This window comes from Nerophis ophidion, linkage group LG02 (genome assembly GCF_033978795.1).
Source record: "Nerophis ophidion isolate RoL-2023_Sa linkage group LG02, RoL_Noph_v1.0, whole genome shotgun sequence".
NCBI classification, from domain to species: Eukaryota; Metazoa; Chordata; class Actinopteri; order Syngnathiformes; family Syngnathidae; genus Nerophis; species Nerophis ophidion.
Window position 1 is genome coordinate 6,681,964 of NC_084612.1, and position 14,985 is coordinate 6,696,948.

The 14,985-nt window shown below is 38.3% G+C and overlaps 1 protein-coding gene across 1 annotated transcript in view; it reads left to right on the top strand.

The window, feature by feature from the left end:
• Positions 1–14,985, top strand: part of tent4b (terminal nucleotidyltransferase 4B) — an 84,938-nt gene that overhangs the window by 48,488 nt on the left and 21,465 nt on the right. Inside the window, exon 2 of the mRNA XM_061876914.1 lies at positions 4,477–4,600. Coding sequence (XP_061732898.1) covers positions 4,477–4,600 — 124 coding nt within the window. The remainder of the gene's footprint in view (positions 1–4,476; positions 4,601–14,985) is intronic.

Consider the following 14,985-nt stretch of genomic DNA (forward strand, 5'->3'; position numbering starts at 1 on the left):
GGAGCTATTTCTGAGCGTGTGTTTATTCCAACCGGCACGTTAATACACTGACATGCAACATCCGGATTCCCATCATGCATTGCTTCAAAACTACAGCAAGTAATAATGTCCAAAAACATAACAGAGACGAAGCAGAAGAACGAAGAAGACACATGGCGACGACAAGTAAAAAACAGAAGTTCGCTTGCAAGTTCCTAAGAGATTGGAATAAAAAAATAATTTTCATCCAGGACAGCTCGAAGCGGGAAGGCGTATGCTGCCTGCAAATTTTGTAGATCAGACTTCTCCATTGAACACGGTGGTCGAACGGATATACCGTATTTCCTTGAACTGCCGCAGGGCATATAGTATGCGCCTGTCTTGAATTACTGCCGGGTCAAACTCGCTTCGCAAAATAATTAGCTCATGCTTAGTATTACCGCGTGGTCAAACTCGTGACATCACGAGTGACACTTCCCCTGTATTCATTTTCAAAATGGAGGAGGCTGATTTCAATACCGGTAATTTGAAATCGCATAAAGGGAAGAAGATTAAGAGCTATTCAGTAGGATTTAAGGTCCAAGCTTACATCACACTCAAATTTTTACTGCATGCCTTTGGTAAGTGCCAAGGTGAGAAGAGGTTTTAAAATAATTAGCGCGTGCTTACTTTTACCGCATGCCTTTGGTAAGCGCAGGAGTGAGAAGAGGTTTTAAAATAATTAGCGCCCCGGCGGCAATTCAAGGAAATACGGTACTCATTCATGAACGGATTATATATATATATATATACATATATATATATATATATATATATATATATATATATATATATATATATATATATATATATATATATATATATATATATATATATGTATATATATATATATATATACATATATATATATATATATATATATATATATATATGTATATATATATATATATATATATATATATATGTATATATATATATATATATATATATATATATATATATATATATATATATATATGTATATATATGTATATATATATATATATATATATATATATGTATATATATATATATATATATATATATATATATATATATATATATATATATATATATGTATATATATATATATATATATATATATATATATATATATATATGTATATATATATGTATATATATATATATATATATATATATATATATATGTATATATATATATATATATATATATATATATATATATATATATGTATATGTATATATATGTATATGTATATATATATTATATATGTATATATGTATATATATATATATATATATATATATATGTATATATATGTATATATATATATGTATATATATATTATATATGTATGTGTGTGTATATGTGTATATATTTATATTTTATATATGTGTGTGTGTATGTATATATATATATATATATATATATATATATATATATATATATATGTATATATATATATATATATATATATATATATATATATATATATATATATATATATATATAAGAAACACTTAAAAATATATACACCCCCCGCTACCTCCCCCCAATCGCCCGAATTCGGAGGTCTCAAGGTTGGCAAGTATGCTCACGGCTGCTATCCAGGCTATTGGCTGTCTCTTTGTTAGCTTCATAACCCGACTTCTTTCGGCTTTGCTTTCACTCTAGAAATTTGAAAAATCTCACCAAATCCTTTTTTCCCCCCCAAAGCGATCATGAACTCGATTATGACAGTTAATGATACAGCACGTTCGCGCCATGTTTTCAACTTGTTAAAGAAAAGCACAGAGTCTTCCATTCGGCCATGTAAATAAGCGAGTCAGAGTCAAGCAAGAACCACAATGCAATGCGTTGCCCTATGGCAGCATCTATTCACTCTCTAATGCAATGTGTTATTATTTCTTGTTTTACATACACAATGGTTTATCTGTCACTACTGCTAATTAGGGATGGATTACGAATTTGCTACTTTATGTCGGTACTACCGTGTATATATTCACATAGAATCAAACAGTGCCATATTTGATACCTTTCTTGCTTATGTCCAGTTAACGTAACGTAACCTAAACGTGGATGCATATGCAAAAGTGTAATGTATTTAAGAACGAAATAAGGAACGGTGTGGCACAGTTGGGAGAGTGGCCGTGCCAGCAACCTGAGGGTTCCTGGTTCAATCCCCACCTTCTACCAAACTCGTCACGTCCGTTGTGTCCTTGAGCACTTGTCACCCTTGCTCCTGATGGGTCGTGGTTAGGGCCTTGCATGGGAACTCCCTCCACCAGTGTGTGAATGGGTGTATGTGGAAATAGTGTCAAAGCGCTTTGAGTACCTTGAAGGTAGAAAAGCGCTATACAAGTATAACCCATTTACCCTTTATCTGTACAGTAAATCTATATCTGTACCTATTGCTCTTTTATTCTGCACTACAATAAGCTAAAGCAACAAAATGTTGTTGTTATCTTTACTGTAAAGTTCAAATTTGAATGACAATGAAGGAAGTCTAAGTCTAAGACTAAGGTTGCCTACTACACAGTGGGTCAAGAAAGCAACCACTCAAGCAGCACTCAGGGCAGACTCAGCTAAATTCATAACGTTGCATTTTTCAACAAGTGGAAAATACTTGAACGTAGATAAAAATATCCTAGCTTGATGCTTATTACAGATTGGATTTGCCATAGACAGGCCAATATTAGCATCACATGGCGATTTCAATGCTTCCAAATTTGGTAATTAAAACTACAACTAAGATTAATGTTACAATCCAAACGCGGGTGTGTGTTGAGCACAATCCTCACAATATGAACACTTTGTAGGGCACAACATAACACAATAATATTCATGGATAAAGCTACTGTTATGGTATGTTGTCTATACCAGTGGTTCTCAAATGGGGGTACGCGTACCCCTGGGGGTTCTTAAAGGTATGGCAAGGGGTACGTGAGATTTTTTGAAAAATGTCTAAAAATAGCAACAATTCAAAAATCCTTTTATAAATATATTTATTGAATAATACTTCAACAAAATATGAATATAAGTTCATAAACTGAAAAAAAATACAACAATGCAATATTCAGTGTTGACATCTAGATTTTTTGTGGACATGTTCCATAAATATTGATGTTAAAGATTTCTTTTTTGTGTAAAGAAATTTTTAGAATCAAGTTCATGAATCCAGATGGATCTCTATTACAATCACCAAAGAGTGCGCTTTAAGTTGATGATTACTTCTATGTGTAGAAATTGTTATTTATAATTGAATCACTTGTTTAAAGTTTTTAGTTTTTTTATATCTTTTTTGCAAATAGTTCAAGAAAGACCACTTCAAATGAACTATGTTTTGCACTGTTCAGAAACAGATGACATAGTGCTGTATTTTACTTCTTTATCTCTGTTTTTCAACCAAAAATGCTTTGCTCTGAGTAGGGGGTACTTGAATTAAAAAAATGTTCACACGGGGTACATCACCGAAAAAAGGTTGAAAACCACTGATCCATACCATTGATAGCCTATACAGTAATGCCATGTTATGTCTTGGAATGGCAATTGCATTGCAAATGAGACTCATATGTAATAAGTAAACGAGATATAACAAGTGGAGAGCAAAGTTATCATCCATCCATCCATCCATTTTGTACCGTTTATCAGAATCAGCTCAATTTAAATGTTACCGAAACATTTTTTTATCATCAAACGATTAAAATTCATTAACGCACTAAAAAGTACTGAAAATTGGTACTGTATCAGTTCAAATACCTTAAAAAAGTTTAACGATTAACATTTTCTAACGCACTAAAAAGTACCGAAAATTGGTACTGTATCGGTTCAAATACCTAAACATTTTTTTATTACCAAACGATTAACATTTACTAACGCACTAAAAAGTACTGTATCGGTTCAAAGGTGAACGGTACCCATCTCTACTGCTAACAGCAGCATTTGTATGTTTCTGAATGCATCCATCCATCCATCCATTTTCTACCGCTTATTCCCTTTCGGGGTCGCGGGGGGCGCTGGCGCCTATCCAAGCTACAATCGGGCGGAAGGCAGGGTACACCCTGGACAAGTCGCCACCTCATCGCAGGGCCAACACAGATAGACAGACAACATTCACACTCACATTCACACACTAGGGCCAATTTAGTGTTGCCAATCAACCTATCCCCAGGTGCATGTCTTTGGAAGTGGGAGGAAGCCGGAGTACCCGGAGGGAACCCACGCATTCACGGGAAGAACATGCAAACTCCGCACAGAAAGATCCCGAGCCTGGATTTGAACCCAGGACTGCAGGAACTTCGTATTGTGAGGCAGACGCACTAACCCTTCTGCCACCGTGAAGCTGTTTCTGAATGCAATTAGTTATAATTACCGGTCTTCTGCTTCTGACATCTCATAATTACAGTTACTGTCTGAAGGCTACAGCGTAATTAGCCACAGGCTTTCAACAGATGTCTTTTTTTGTTGTTGTGCAGGTTACATGAAGAGATCAGTGACTTCTACGCGTATATCTCGCCACGGCCGGAGGAGGAGAAGATGAGGCTGGAGGTCGTGGACAGAATCAAAGGCGTCATACACAACCTTTGGCCGAGTGCTGAAGTAAGTTTTGCCCTGTTTCTTTTTAATCATCAATCCATCAATCAACGTTTATTTATATAGGCTTAAATCACAAGTGCCTCAAAGGGCTGCACAAACCACAACGACATCCTCGGTTTAGAGCCCACAAATGCTCCTTTTACATTGCATGGCACACACTCTCGCAAAAGTGAGTAGACCCTCACCCTTAAATGAAAGGCGGCTATGGTCTAGAGCAGAGTTCTTCAACAGGGGGTCTGCAGTGGTACTGCAGGGAAGCCGCGAAATAAAGATAAAACATTTTTGGGATATTTTCACCCACAAATGTCTTAAATACACATGAAAATTAACCCGCGGCTCTTTAGTGCCGCCCTAGTGGCTACCTGGAGCACTTTTAGAAAAGGATTGAAAATGGAAAAAGATGGGGGGGGGAAATTCAAACAAACACAACAGTTTGTTTACATGTAAAATCTTCACTCCTTTGTCTCATTTTGTCCACCAAAAGTTTTATGCTGTGCGTTAATGCACAAAGGTGCGCTTTGTTGATCTTATTAACTTGGAGTGCTAATCAAGCATATTTGGTCAGCGCATGACTGCAAGCTAATCAACGCTAACATGCTACTTAGGCTAGCTGTATGTACATATTGCAACAGTATGCCTCGTTTGTAAGTATATTTGAGCTCAATAAATATTCTTTACTTTCATCCTCTTTGTGTATAATTTAGTTTTGCATGTCTCATGACACATTATCCGTATGTAACATTGGCTGCATTTCAGATAGTTGTTTGTGTGCCATGTTGTTCCCGATCACAGCAAACGTTACCTCTCTTGCCAAAGATTGTAATAAATCTATTAAAAGAAGACAGCCTGCCGTTTCCTTTAACTGGGACACACACATCCATACCTTTGGCTATTGTAAGACAGTAATTTCCGGGAGTTATGTCATCCTCTGAGTAGCCTCTGATTTACCAATGGTTTCTAATGTTGTAAAAACGCGTAGATTACATATAAAATTTCAACATTTCTGTCAAAGATTTGCTTCAGCCTGCGACACATTGTCATAGTAGGCTATTATTATAGCTAATATAAACATGGCATGTGTTGCCTTCAATATAAGACTTATATACGGTTTTTCATTTTTTGTGGCTCCAGACAGATACGTTTTTTGTATTTTTGATCCAATATGGCTTTTTCAAGATTTTGGGTTGCCGCCCCCTGGTGTCGTTGAACGTGAATACATACTAACATATATTAAGATAGTGATTAGCTCTGTAATATCAGCTAACGATTAGCGTCCTTGTTGTCAACTAGCAAATTAACGAGTCAGTTGACAGCTAGCAAATAGCGCGTTAGTTTCTAACTAGCGATCAGCACGCTAATTACCAGCTAGTGATTAGCGTGTTATTTGCCAGTTAGTGATTAGCGTGTATATTATACAACACGCGCAGTGTAATTTATCAATACTCACCACTGTGTTGGGAGCTTTATTTTGCATTTTATTTAGCATGTTTCAGAATCAGATTACCTTTATTGTCATTGTATGGAAACAACAAAATTGGACAGCAATCCAGCTCAGTGCTTTTTAAACAACCTACATAAAATAGTCTTAAGACAACAAACAATAATAAAAAAATATTTTGAATTTAGAAACATAAAAAAATGTTAACATATTGCACAGCAGATCTCTATCAGAGGTAAGCAAGTTAATAAAGTGGTGAGTGTTCAGGTACGTGCAGAGTTGAGGGCAATAACAGCTCTAGGATAGAAACTGTGCAATGCTTGAAATGAAGGCGCAAACTAACACAGTTCCACACACACGTCACTGTGAGACAGGAGTGCTCGCGCTACAAAGATACACAATGGACACACAATCTTCCATCTTACATGTATGTGCCAACATATTTGGACTCATTGTCTAATCAGCAACGTCCTTTCAATAATTTCCAGAGTTTCCCCTAGACTGCCAAGATACTGTGGCGGTTGGGGGCGTGGTCACCATGACGTCAAGTAATTTGCTATGATTATCAATCAATCAATCAATGTTTACTTATATAGCCCTAAATCACTAGTGTCTCAAAGGGCTGCACAAACCACCACGACATCCTCGGTAGGCCCACATAAGGGCAAGGAAAACTCACACCCAGTGGGACATCGGTGACAATAATGACCCAGTGGGACGTCGGTGACAATAATGACTATGAGAACCTTAGAGAGGAGGAAAGCAATGGATGTCGAGCGGGTCTAACATGATACTGTGAAAGTTCAATCCACAATGGATCCAACACAGTCGCGAGAGTCCTGTCCAAAGCGGATCCAACACAGCAGCGAGAGTCCCGTTCACAGCGGAGCCAGCAGGAAACCATCCCAAGCGGAGGCAGATCAGCAGCGCAGAGATGTCCCCAGCCGATACACAGGCAAGCACTACATGGCCACCGGATCGGACTGGACCCCCTCCACAGGGGAGAGTGGGACATAGAAGAAAAAGAAAAGAAACAGCAGATCAACTGGTCTAAAAAGGGAGTCTATTTAAAGGCTAGAGTATACAAATGAGTTTTAAGGTGAGACTTAAATGCTTCTACTGAGGTGGCATCTCGAACTGTTACCGGGAGGGCATTCCAGAGTACTGGAGCCCGAACGGAAAACGCTCTATAGCCCGCAGACTTTTTTTGGGCTTTGGGAATCACTAACAAGCCGGAGTCCTTTGAACGCAGATTGGTACAATACAAATATTTTTAAAATGTATACATACATTTAAAAACAAAATAATTAGTATTAACTTATATTTTTTTAATCGTTTTGCCATATTTTCAATTGTTGCTGCGTCGTTGAGATTTTTTTAAGTGTCTAAAGACTTTTAATGAGATTTTTTTCTTAAAAAACAACTATCATCAAATCTGGCATTCTTTTCTGGTGTTATTATAAACCGTAATCGTGTTTAGAGACTACTTCTGTCCCTCGATGTCCCAGACGAAAGAGGCAAGCTGCAGCGAGCATGATTCCTTTGCGCTGTTGCTCTGGTTATTTCAGGACATTCAATCGATCGCAACTCGACTGTTTGGTTTGTCTTAGAAAACGTTTTGCCGTTCATCCGAGTAGGCTTCATCAGTTCGTGCTCATAGACTTAAATTAGTCAGATCTAGTAGAGTGTGAATGTCGTCTGTCTGTCTGTGTTGGCCCAGCGATGAGGTGGCGACTTGTTCAGGGTAGGGCTGGGCGATATTGGCTTTTATTAATATCGCAATATTTTTATGCCATATTGCGATATACGATATATATCTCGATATTTTTCCTCAGCCTTGACTGAACACTTAATGCATATAATCACAACAGTATGATGATTCTATGTGTCTACATTCAAACATTCTTCTTCATACTGCATTAATATATGCTACTTTTAAACTTTCATGCAGAGAGGGAAATAAGAACTAAGTCAATTGACCAAAACTGTATTTATTAAATACTCTTCCTTCTTTCGCGGGAGACTTTTTAAATGAAATAACAAATTAGTAGTGCTGCTACCTTTGGTAGCAACCCTTCTGCTGAATACTTTGCATATTGCTATTGTTTGCTGAATATCTTCCCGCTTGAAGCCAAACCACCGCCAGATGATGGACCCACTGCTCTTTTTTTGGGGCATTAATTGTTCTTCCTCCATTTGTGATCAGTTTCTCACATTCTCTCTCTTGTATTGTCACAAGCTCCGCTCCGCTTGCACAACCTGCCTCAGCTAACGTTAGCCATGCTGTTACCTCTCTGCTCGGCGAGAGCGTATGACGCGACACGCGTGACAGTATGTGACGTATGTAAGAAGGTGGGTTTGTTTTACGTCTCTTTGAGAAGGAGGGACGAGAAGGAGTGAGAAACGCCTCTAGTGTAATGCCTGCAGCTAAAAGCAACTGCGTGAGAATGTAAACTCGAATATTACGATGTAGTCATTTTCTATATCGCACAGAGATAAACCCGCGATATATCGCCCAGCCCTAGTTCAGGGTGTACCCCGCCTTCCGTACAGCACCTTACCATGAATTGATTAACCTGGACCCCTACTTAAACAAGTTGAAAAACTTATTCGGGTGTTACCATTTAGTGGTCAATTGTACGGAATATGTACTGTGCTGTGCAATCTACTAATAAAAGTTTCAATCAATCATTCAAAAACCCACGAGACCCCGAACTAGACAAGCAGTAGAAAAAGAATGGATGGATGGATGGATAGTCCAGTGGCTGGTGCCAAAACCCCCAAATATTTATGCTCCAAAAACCAGGAGGGTGTGCCTGGGCAAGTATGGTTTTGCCCTTTCGTAGTGAGAAAAACGACTGTTTTGATGCAAAAGAGCAATCTTAACTGTCAAAACCAAGTCGTTGATTTGTAATTCACACTTGTTAGCATTGAGGTATTGTGTGGTAGAACGATCGCTGTGGATCGACTACTACCAGTCCCAAATAGTCGGATCCCCCAAATAAGCATTCCATTTGGTTGTAAACAAATGACACAAATGACTTCTGTGACCAGAATGTTGTTGGAGGCTAAATTGCAGAGTTTTTAGGAATTGAAGAAAGGACAGTGTTGTATGTGGGACGATTTTTCAACCTTGACATAGATGGCTTCCCCTTACTCCTCTTTTGTCTCATCTGTCCTCCCTGTCCAGAATCTGTCCATTTTTGTTCTCATAGGAGTGCTGTTTCTCCCTGAGGTGCAGATAGACAGTTGAGTCTTGGCCTGAAGAGTTTGCCCGTCTAGGCTGTGCCATGTGTCAGCTTAGTGGTCGTTTTGTTTCCCTAATGTATGAATCAGTGCATTCATCATTACACTGGATAGCATACACCAGATTGTTTTTGTGGGTGTGGGGTGTCCGGTCTTTATGATGCACTAGTCTCTGTCCAAGGGTGTGGCCTGGTTTGAAGTGTACTGGGATGTTGTGTTGGTTAAAAATCTTCTGAGTTTTTCAGATAGACCTGATACCAATTTAAAGCACAATATTTTTGCATCTGTTACCATTTTCTTCCTCATCCACTATGTTCTTGTTATTTCTGGAAGTGGATGCACTTTTCACTGGTAGTAGTCAATCCACAGCGATCATTCCACCACACAATACCTCAATGCTAACGAGGGTAAATTACACTTCAACTACTGTCCTTGGCTTTGACAGTTAGCATTGCTCGTTTGCATCGCTAAAGTTATTTTTCTCAGTACGATAGGGCTAAGCCATCCTTGCCCAGGCACATCCGTGTGGTTTTTGGAGTATTTGGGGTTTTGGCACCAGCCGTTGGACTAGATCGAACCAATCTAAGTCTATGAGCACGAAATGATGAAGCCTACTCGGATGAGCGGCGAAACGTCTCCTAAGAAAAACCAAACCTTCCAGTTGGGATCGATTGAATGTCCTGAGATGACAATGACCTGGATGAATGAGAACATTCATATACATGTTGCTCTGGTTGGACTTTCTCTCCTGAAATGCCACCACTGTCCTCTTAATATTTGCACATTTTGAAGGGTGTAGCTGGGATATATTATACGTCAACAATGCAGACATGCTGACAAGGCTCCAGACCAGTGGTCCCCAAACTACGGCCCGCGGGAAGTCCCAAGTTTAAAAAAAATATGAACAATTATTTTTGATTATTTTTTTAAAATCTGTCCTTTCTAATTCTTTTTTTACTGCTTGTTACTCTGTCTCCTAGCCGCTCAGGCAAATCATATTGTCTAAAAGTGCATTTTTCCATCGATGGAGTGTGCGCTTGATGTCATGTTTTCAGTCAATTAGTGCGCGAGGAATATGTATGTTTGTATATGTATGTTTGTATTTGTATGTGTGTGAATATATATATATATATATATATATATATATATACATATATATATATATATATATATATATATAGCCCAGCCCTTGGCCAAATTATTTTAACGAAATGCGGCCCCCGAGTCAATAAGTTTGGGGACCACTGCTCCAGACAGTGGCTTGCGTTTTGTTTACATCCGGTTTCGGCAGCACGGTTTTCAGTAATGCAAATCCTTTTTTCGGTGGTCGAGTTTTCGGTACATCACTTGTCAATAGTGCTCAAATAATAGGCTACATAAATCCCTTATATTGTAATGACCAGCTGGTTTTAATGTTTTATGTTCGTGTGGTTTGGATTTGATGTCAGTTTTTCCCCCTCTTTTTAAACACACAGTTCGTACCTGAAATGTGATTGGGGGAGAAGGAGGAAGTGTTGTTGTGTGTCTGGGGAAGCGTGGATGGTGACAAAAGTATTTTGCACAATCGGTAAAACGTGTTGGAATTGTGCCCTTTGTTATCATAAGATTGGTAATAAAAGTGTAAAATAGCGTCAGACTTTGTTTTAGATATTACCTTAATTTTTTTCAAGTAAAAAAAACAAACCATTTTTAAGGTGCAATGAAAATGTTGTGGTGTGCCACATTTAATTATGTTAAGGGAAACCCCTGATTTGATACCAGCTGGATAATTTAAGGACTGATTAAAACAAGTTCAAGTAACCTCTTAAGGCCCAAGCTGTTTGTTTGCATGCTTTTATCTATTTCTCTTTGCTATTTGGGTTTATTGTACCCTAATTAGAATAAAAACTAAATATCATATTTTAATATGATGTACTTAGTCCATAAGTACACGAATGTGTACTTCATGTGTATCCATCCATCCATTTCCTACCGCTTATTCCCTTTTGGGGTCGCGGGGGGCGCTGGCGCCTATCTCAGCTACAATCGGGCGGAAGGCAGGGTAAACCCTGGACAAGTCGCCACCTCATCGCAGGGCTACTTCATGTGTAGTGACATGCAAATTTTTTATTTTTGCACTTTTTTTTTTTTTTTTTTTCATATTCAATTGTATGTTATACTCTTTTGACACCACCAGATAGCAGTATAAGTGTCCATATGTCGGCATAAGACCCCAATTCAGTAGTGTACACAATTTTGGAAACAAGAACTAAAAGGTCCTGTCCACGCATGTGGACACTAAGTCCTTTGCATTTTGGTGTTGTTTTATATTTTAAATTGCGTTTGTTTTTTGCATAGAATATATATTACTAATATACAACCTATATGATAAAAACTTCTTGAAGTATGCATTTTTTGTGTCTTGAGCACTTAAGTGCAGCCTCCAGTTAAAAAAGAAAGAAAACAAAGCTGGTGTAATGTAGATGCACTGCATCACTGCTGCTAAAATGACCGTAGAAAATGGTACATGTCTTCCACTTTTTTGAAGGCATAGCAAAAAGCCACAGGTACAATCATGATAACATGGATGTACAGTCAATGAGTCTCTCTGGGAATACCCTATATCAGTTTTTCTCAAATGGGGTTACGTGTACCCCTGGGGGTACTTGAGGGTATGCCAAGGGGTACGTAAGATTTTTTTTAAATATTCTTGAAATTGCAACAATCCAAAAATCCTTTGTAAATATATTTATCAAATAATACTTCAACAAAATATGAATGTAAGTTCATAAACTGTGAAAAGAAATGCAACAATGGAATATTCAGTGTTGACAGCTAGATTTTTTTGTGGACATGTTCCATAAACATTGATGTTAAAGATTTCTTTCTTTGTGAAGAAATGTTTAGAATTAAGTTGATGAATCCAGATGGATCTCTATTACAATCCCCAAAGAGGGCACTTTCAGTTGATGATTACTTCTATGTGTAGAAATCTTTATTTATAATTGAATCACTTGTTTATTTTTCAACAAGTTTTTAGTTATTTTTATATCTTTTTCCAAATAGTTGTAGAAAGACCACTACAAATGAGCAAAATGTTGCACTGTTAAACAATTTAATAAATCAGAAACTGATGACATAGTTCTGTATTTTACTTCTTTATCTCTTTTTTTTCAACCAAAAATGCTTTGCTCTGATTAGGGGGTACTTGAATTAAAAAAATGTTCACAGGGGGTACATCACTGAAAAAAGGTTGAGAACCACTGCCCTATATATAACTGTTTTTCACGAAATAAAACCGATACCTCTCAAATTTCTACAAAGTACATTTGCGACTTGTAGGTGTGTCTATTAAAGGGTGTTGTGCGTCATGAGTTTTAATTATCGTAAAATCTCGTCCCGTGAGACTCCACTTTGACGGAAGATGGACGCTTTGTGATTCCACGGTTTTAGAGCTATAATTGTTAATAGAAGACGAAGGCAGCGGCATCACATTAGGGATTTTTGGGAGAGAATTGTGAACGAGGAATTGACAGACGAATTTAGCATTTGAGGGCCCCCTCGACATTGTTCGGGCATGTGAGTCCCTCGGAACCTGTGGGTCGGCTTTTATTCCCGGGAAGGGACCTGCGAGATGGCCCAGTGCCCCCTGGGGAACTGGTCTGAAGCGTAACTAAGACCTACTAACGTTACTAGTGTAACTAATTGTCCTTCATTGACACCTAGCCGGTTCGGTGTTTAGGTGCGCTCTAAATGTGGAAAAACTGTTTTTGTCATCATACTTTTGAGATACATTTCAAAATGAAATCGTCGGGGGGAAAAACCCTAATGAGGGTGTAAAAATGTTTTAGCGATTTTGGAGAGGTTTTTCGAAATATGGGTATTTCTATTAGCAGTGTCTCATGCAAATATTTAGGTTATACGCATAACTGAAACGCAGCTACTTAAATAAGGCGGTTTGCACCACTTTTTAATTGCACTCGCAGTGTTGGTAGATCACAGTACACGCTATATTATAGATTGCACTAGGTTTGTTTCGATACCAATAATTTAGGACCGGTACCAAAATGTATAGCGATACTTTTCGATGCTTTTCCAAATTAAAGGAACTACAAAAAATGTCAATAGTGGCTTTATTTTAACAGAATATCTTACACTAAATTAGACATTCACAGCCAAAGAACAATTTCCCATGGTTAAAACATAAATAAAAAGGCATTGAAATGGCATCGACCCTGAAGCGAACGTCTTCCCTGTGCTCCTCGATTAGGGTCTGCACCGGACCGAACAGCAGGACAGGTTTAACAACTACATTATTACCTGCCACTCTTTATAACTCCTTGTGCAGATCTGGATGTCCATTTATTTAAATGTTGACCAAAGTTTGAAGCAAAAGTGCTAATACTAATCGCCACTTTTGGCTAAGCGTGTTTTAAAGCAGCTGTTGTGAGTGTAGCGTGTGTGTGTGTATGCCCCTTTAAGAATGGCAGTATATGGGGTGAGTGACGTTAGTGAGTGGGAAAGTTAGTAGAGGCAGCGCTAGCATGCTCAGGAGTGTCAATAGCACGGTGGATTTCCAATGGTGGAAATTATAAATAAAGTGACCAAGTTGTAACCAATCGACAGCCTTGTCATTACGACCAAAGAGCGGAGCTCTACGGACCCAAGGTCTCCCCTGCTCTCCTCGACTACGCAGAAGTGTGTTGGCTACAGCCTACTGAAGTCTGTTTTTTTCCTGTCTACACACTTAAATGGCAAATAGCAGACGGCTGAGTACACACCTTAAAAATAATAAGGGCGAGACTTGCTTGTGAACGCTAGAAAAAAGTCTTGGCTCTTATCTTTATTGTCTTTGGTGGGATGCCATATGTGAGTTTTTTTAATGTCATTTTAATTACAGTGCAACATATAACAGCTTGTTTACTTGATATGTATTTTTGTGCCCAATGAGCTTGCACCTCCTTGTGAGTAGAGACAAGGTCTAAAAAGGAAAACTCAAGGTAGAAGGAGAGGCCTGTAGGCAATGCATTTTGTGATGGTGAGCACTGTTTCAGTCATGCAAGGGTGTGCTCCACTGCATGAGTTAATTCATTCACAAACATAGATCTGCAATCAGCTTATCCATGTACGTGTGACAGGGTCCGACACACACTACATTCTTTTACTACAGGTTTCTAGGCAATGCAAAGAAGGCGGTTTAAGAGGGGGGCTTAAATCTATTTGTGTTCAGACACCAGTGTGCGTTGCCCTATAGAAGCTTTAAAAGGTGGAAGGTTGGACTTATTTCAGTCACCGCTACAGTGGGCAGGTTATGAGATCATTGGCTTAAAGGTCTTTTTTTAGATTCGGTCTCTTTTGATTTACACAACAGGAAATGAACAGAAACCTGCCGACCTCGAGTGGATGTTCGAATATTAAAAAATGAGCACATCTTAGCACCACGCCTGTGCAGTTTGTCTGGGCTTGTCACGTCGTCATCCTCAGCACGTCAGGCTGCGAGTGTTCGTGCAGCTCCGTGAACAGGTTTTTCTCCACGTGATTGTAGGAAAATAAAAGCGACCCGGCACAGTTTTGTGATTCATCTTTGTTCACGCCCCAGAACTATTGACACGTTGTGGAATTTCAGCCCAAACAATCACAACGGCATGATAATAAGTGTATCATGTTTCTGCTGTGTCTGCATGATTAAGGCTGTTGTGATTGGCATGACAAAGTGGGTAATCAT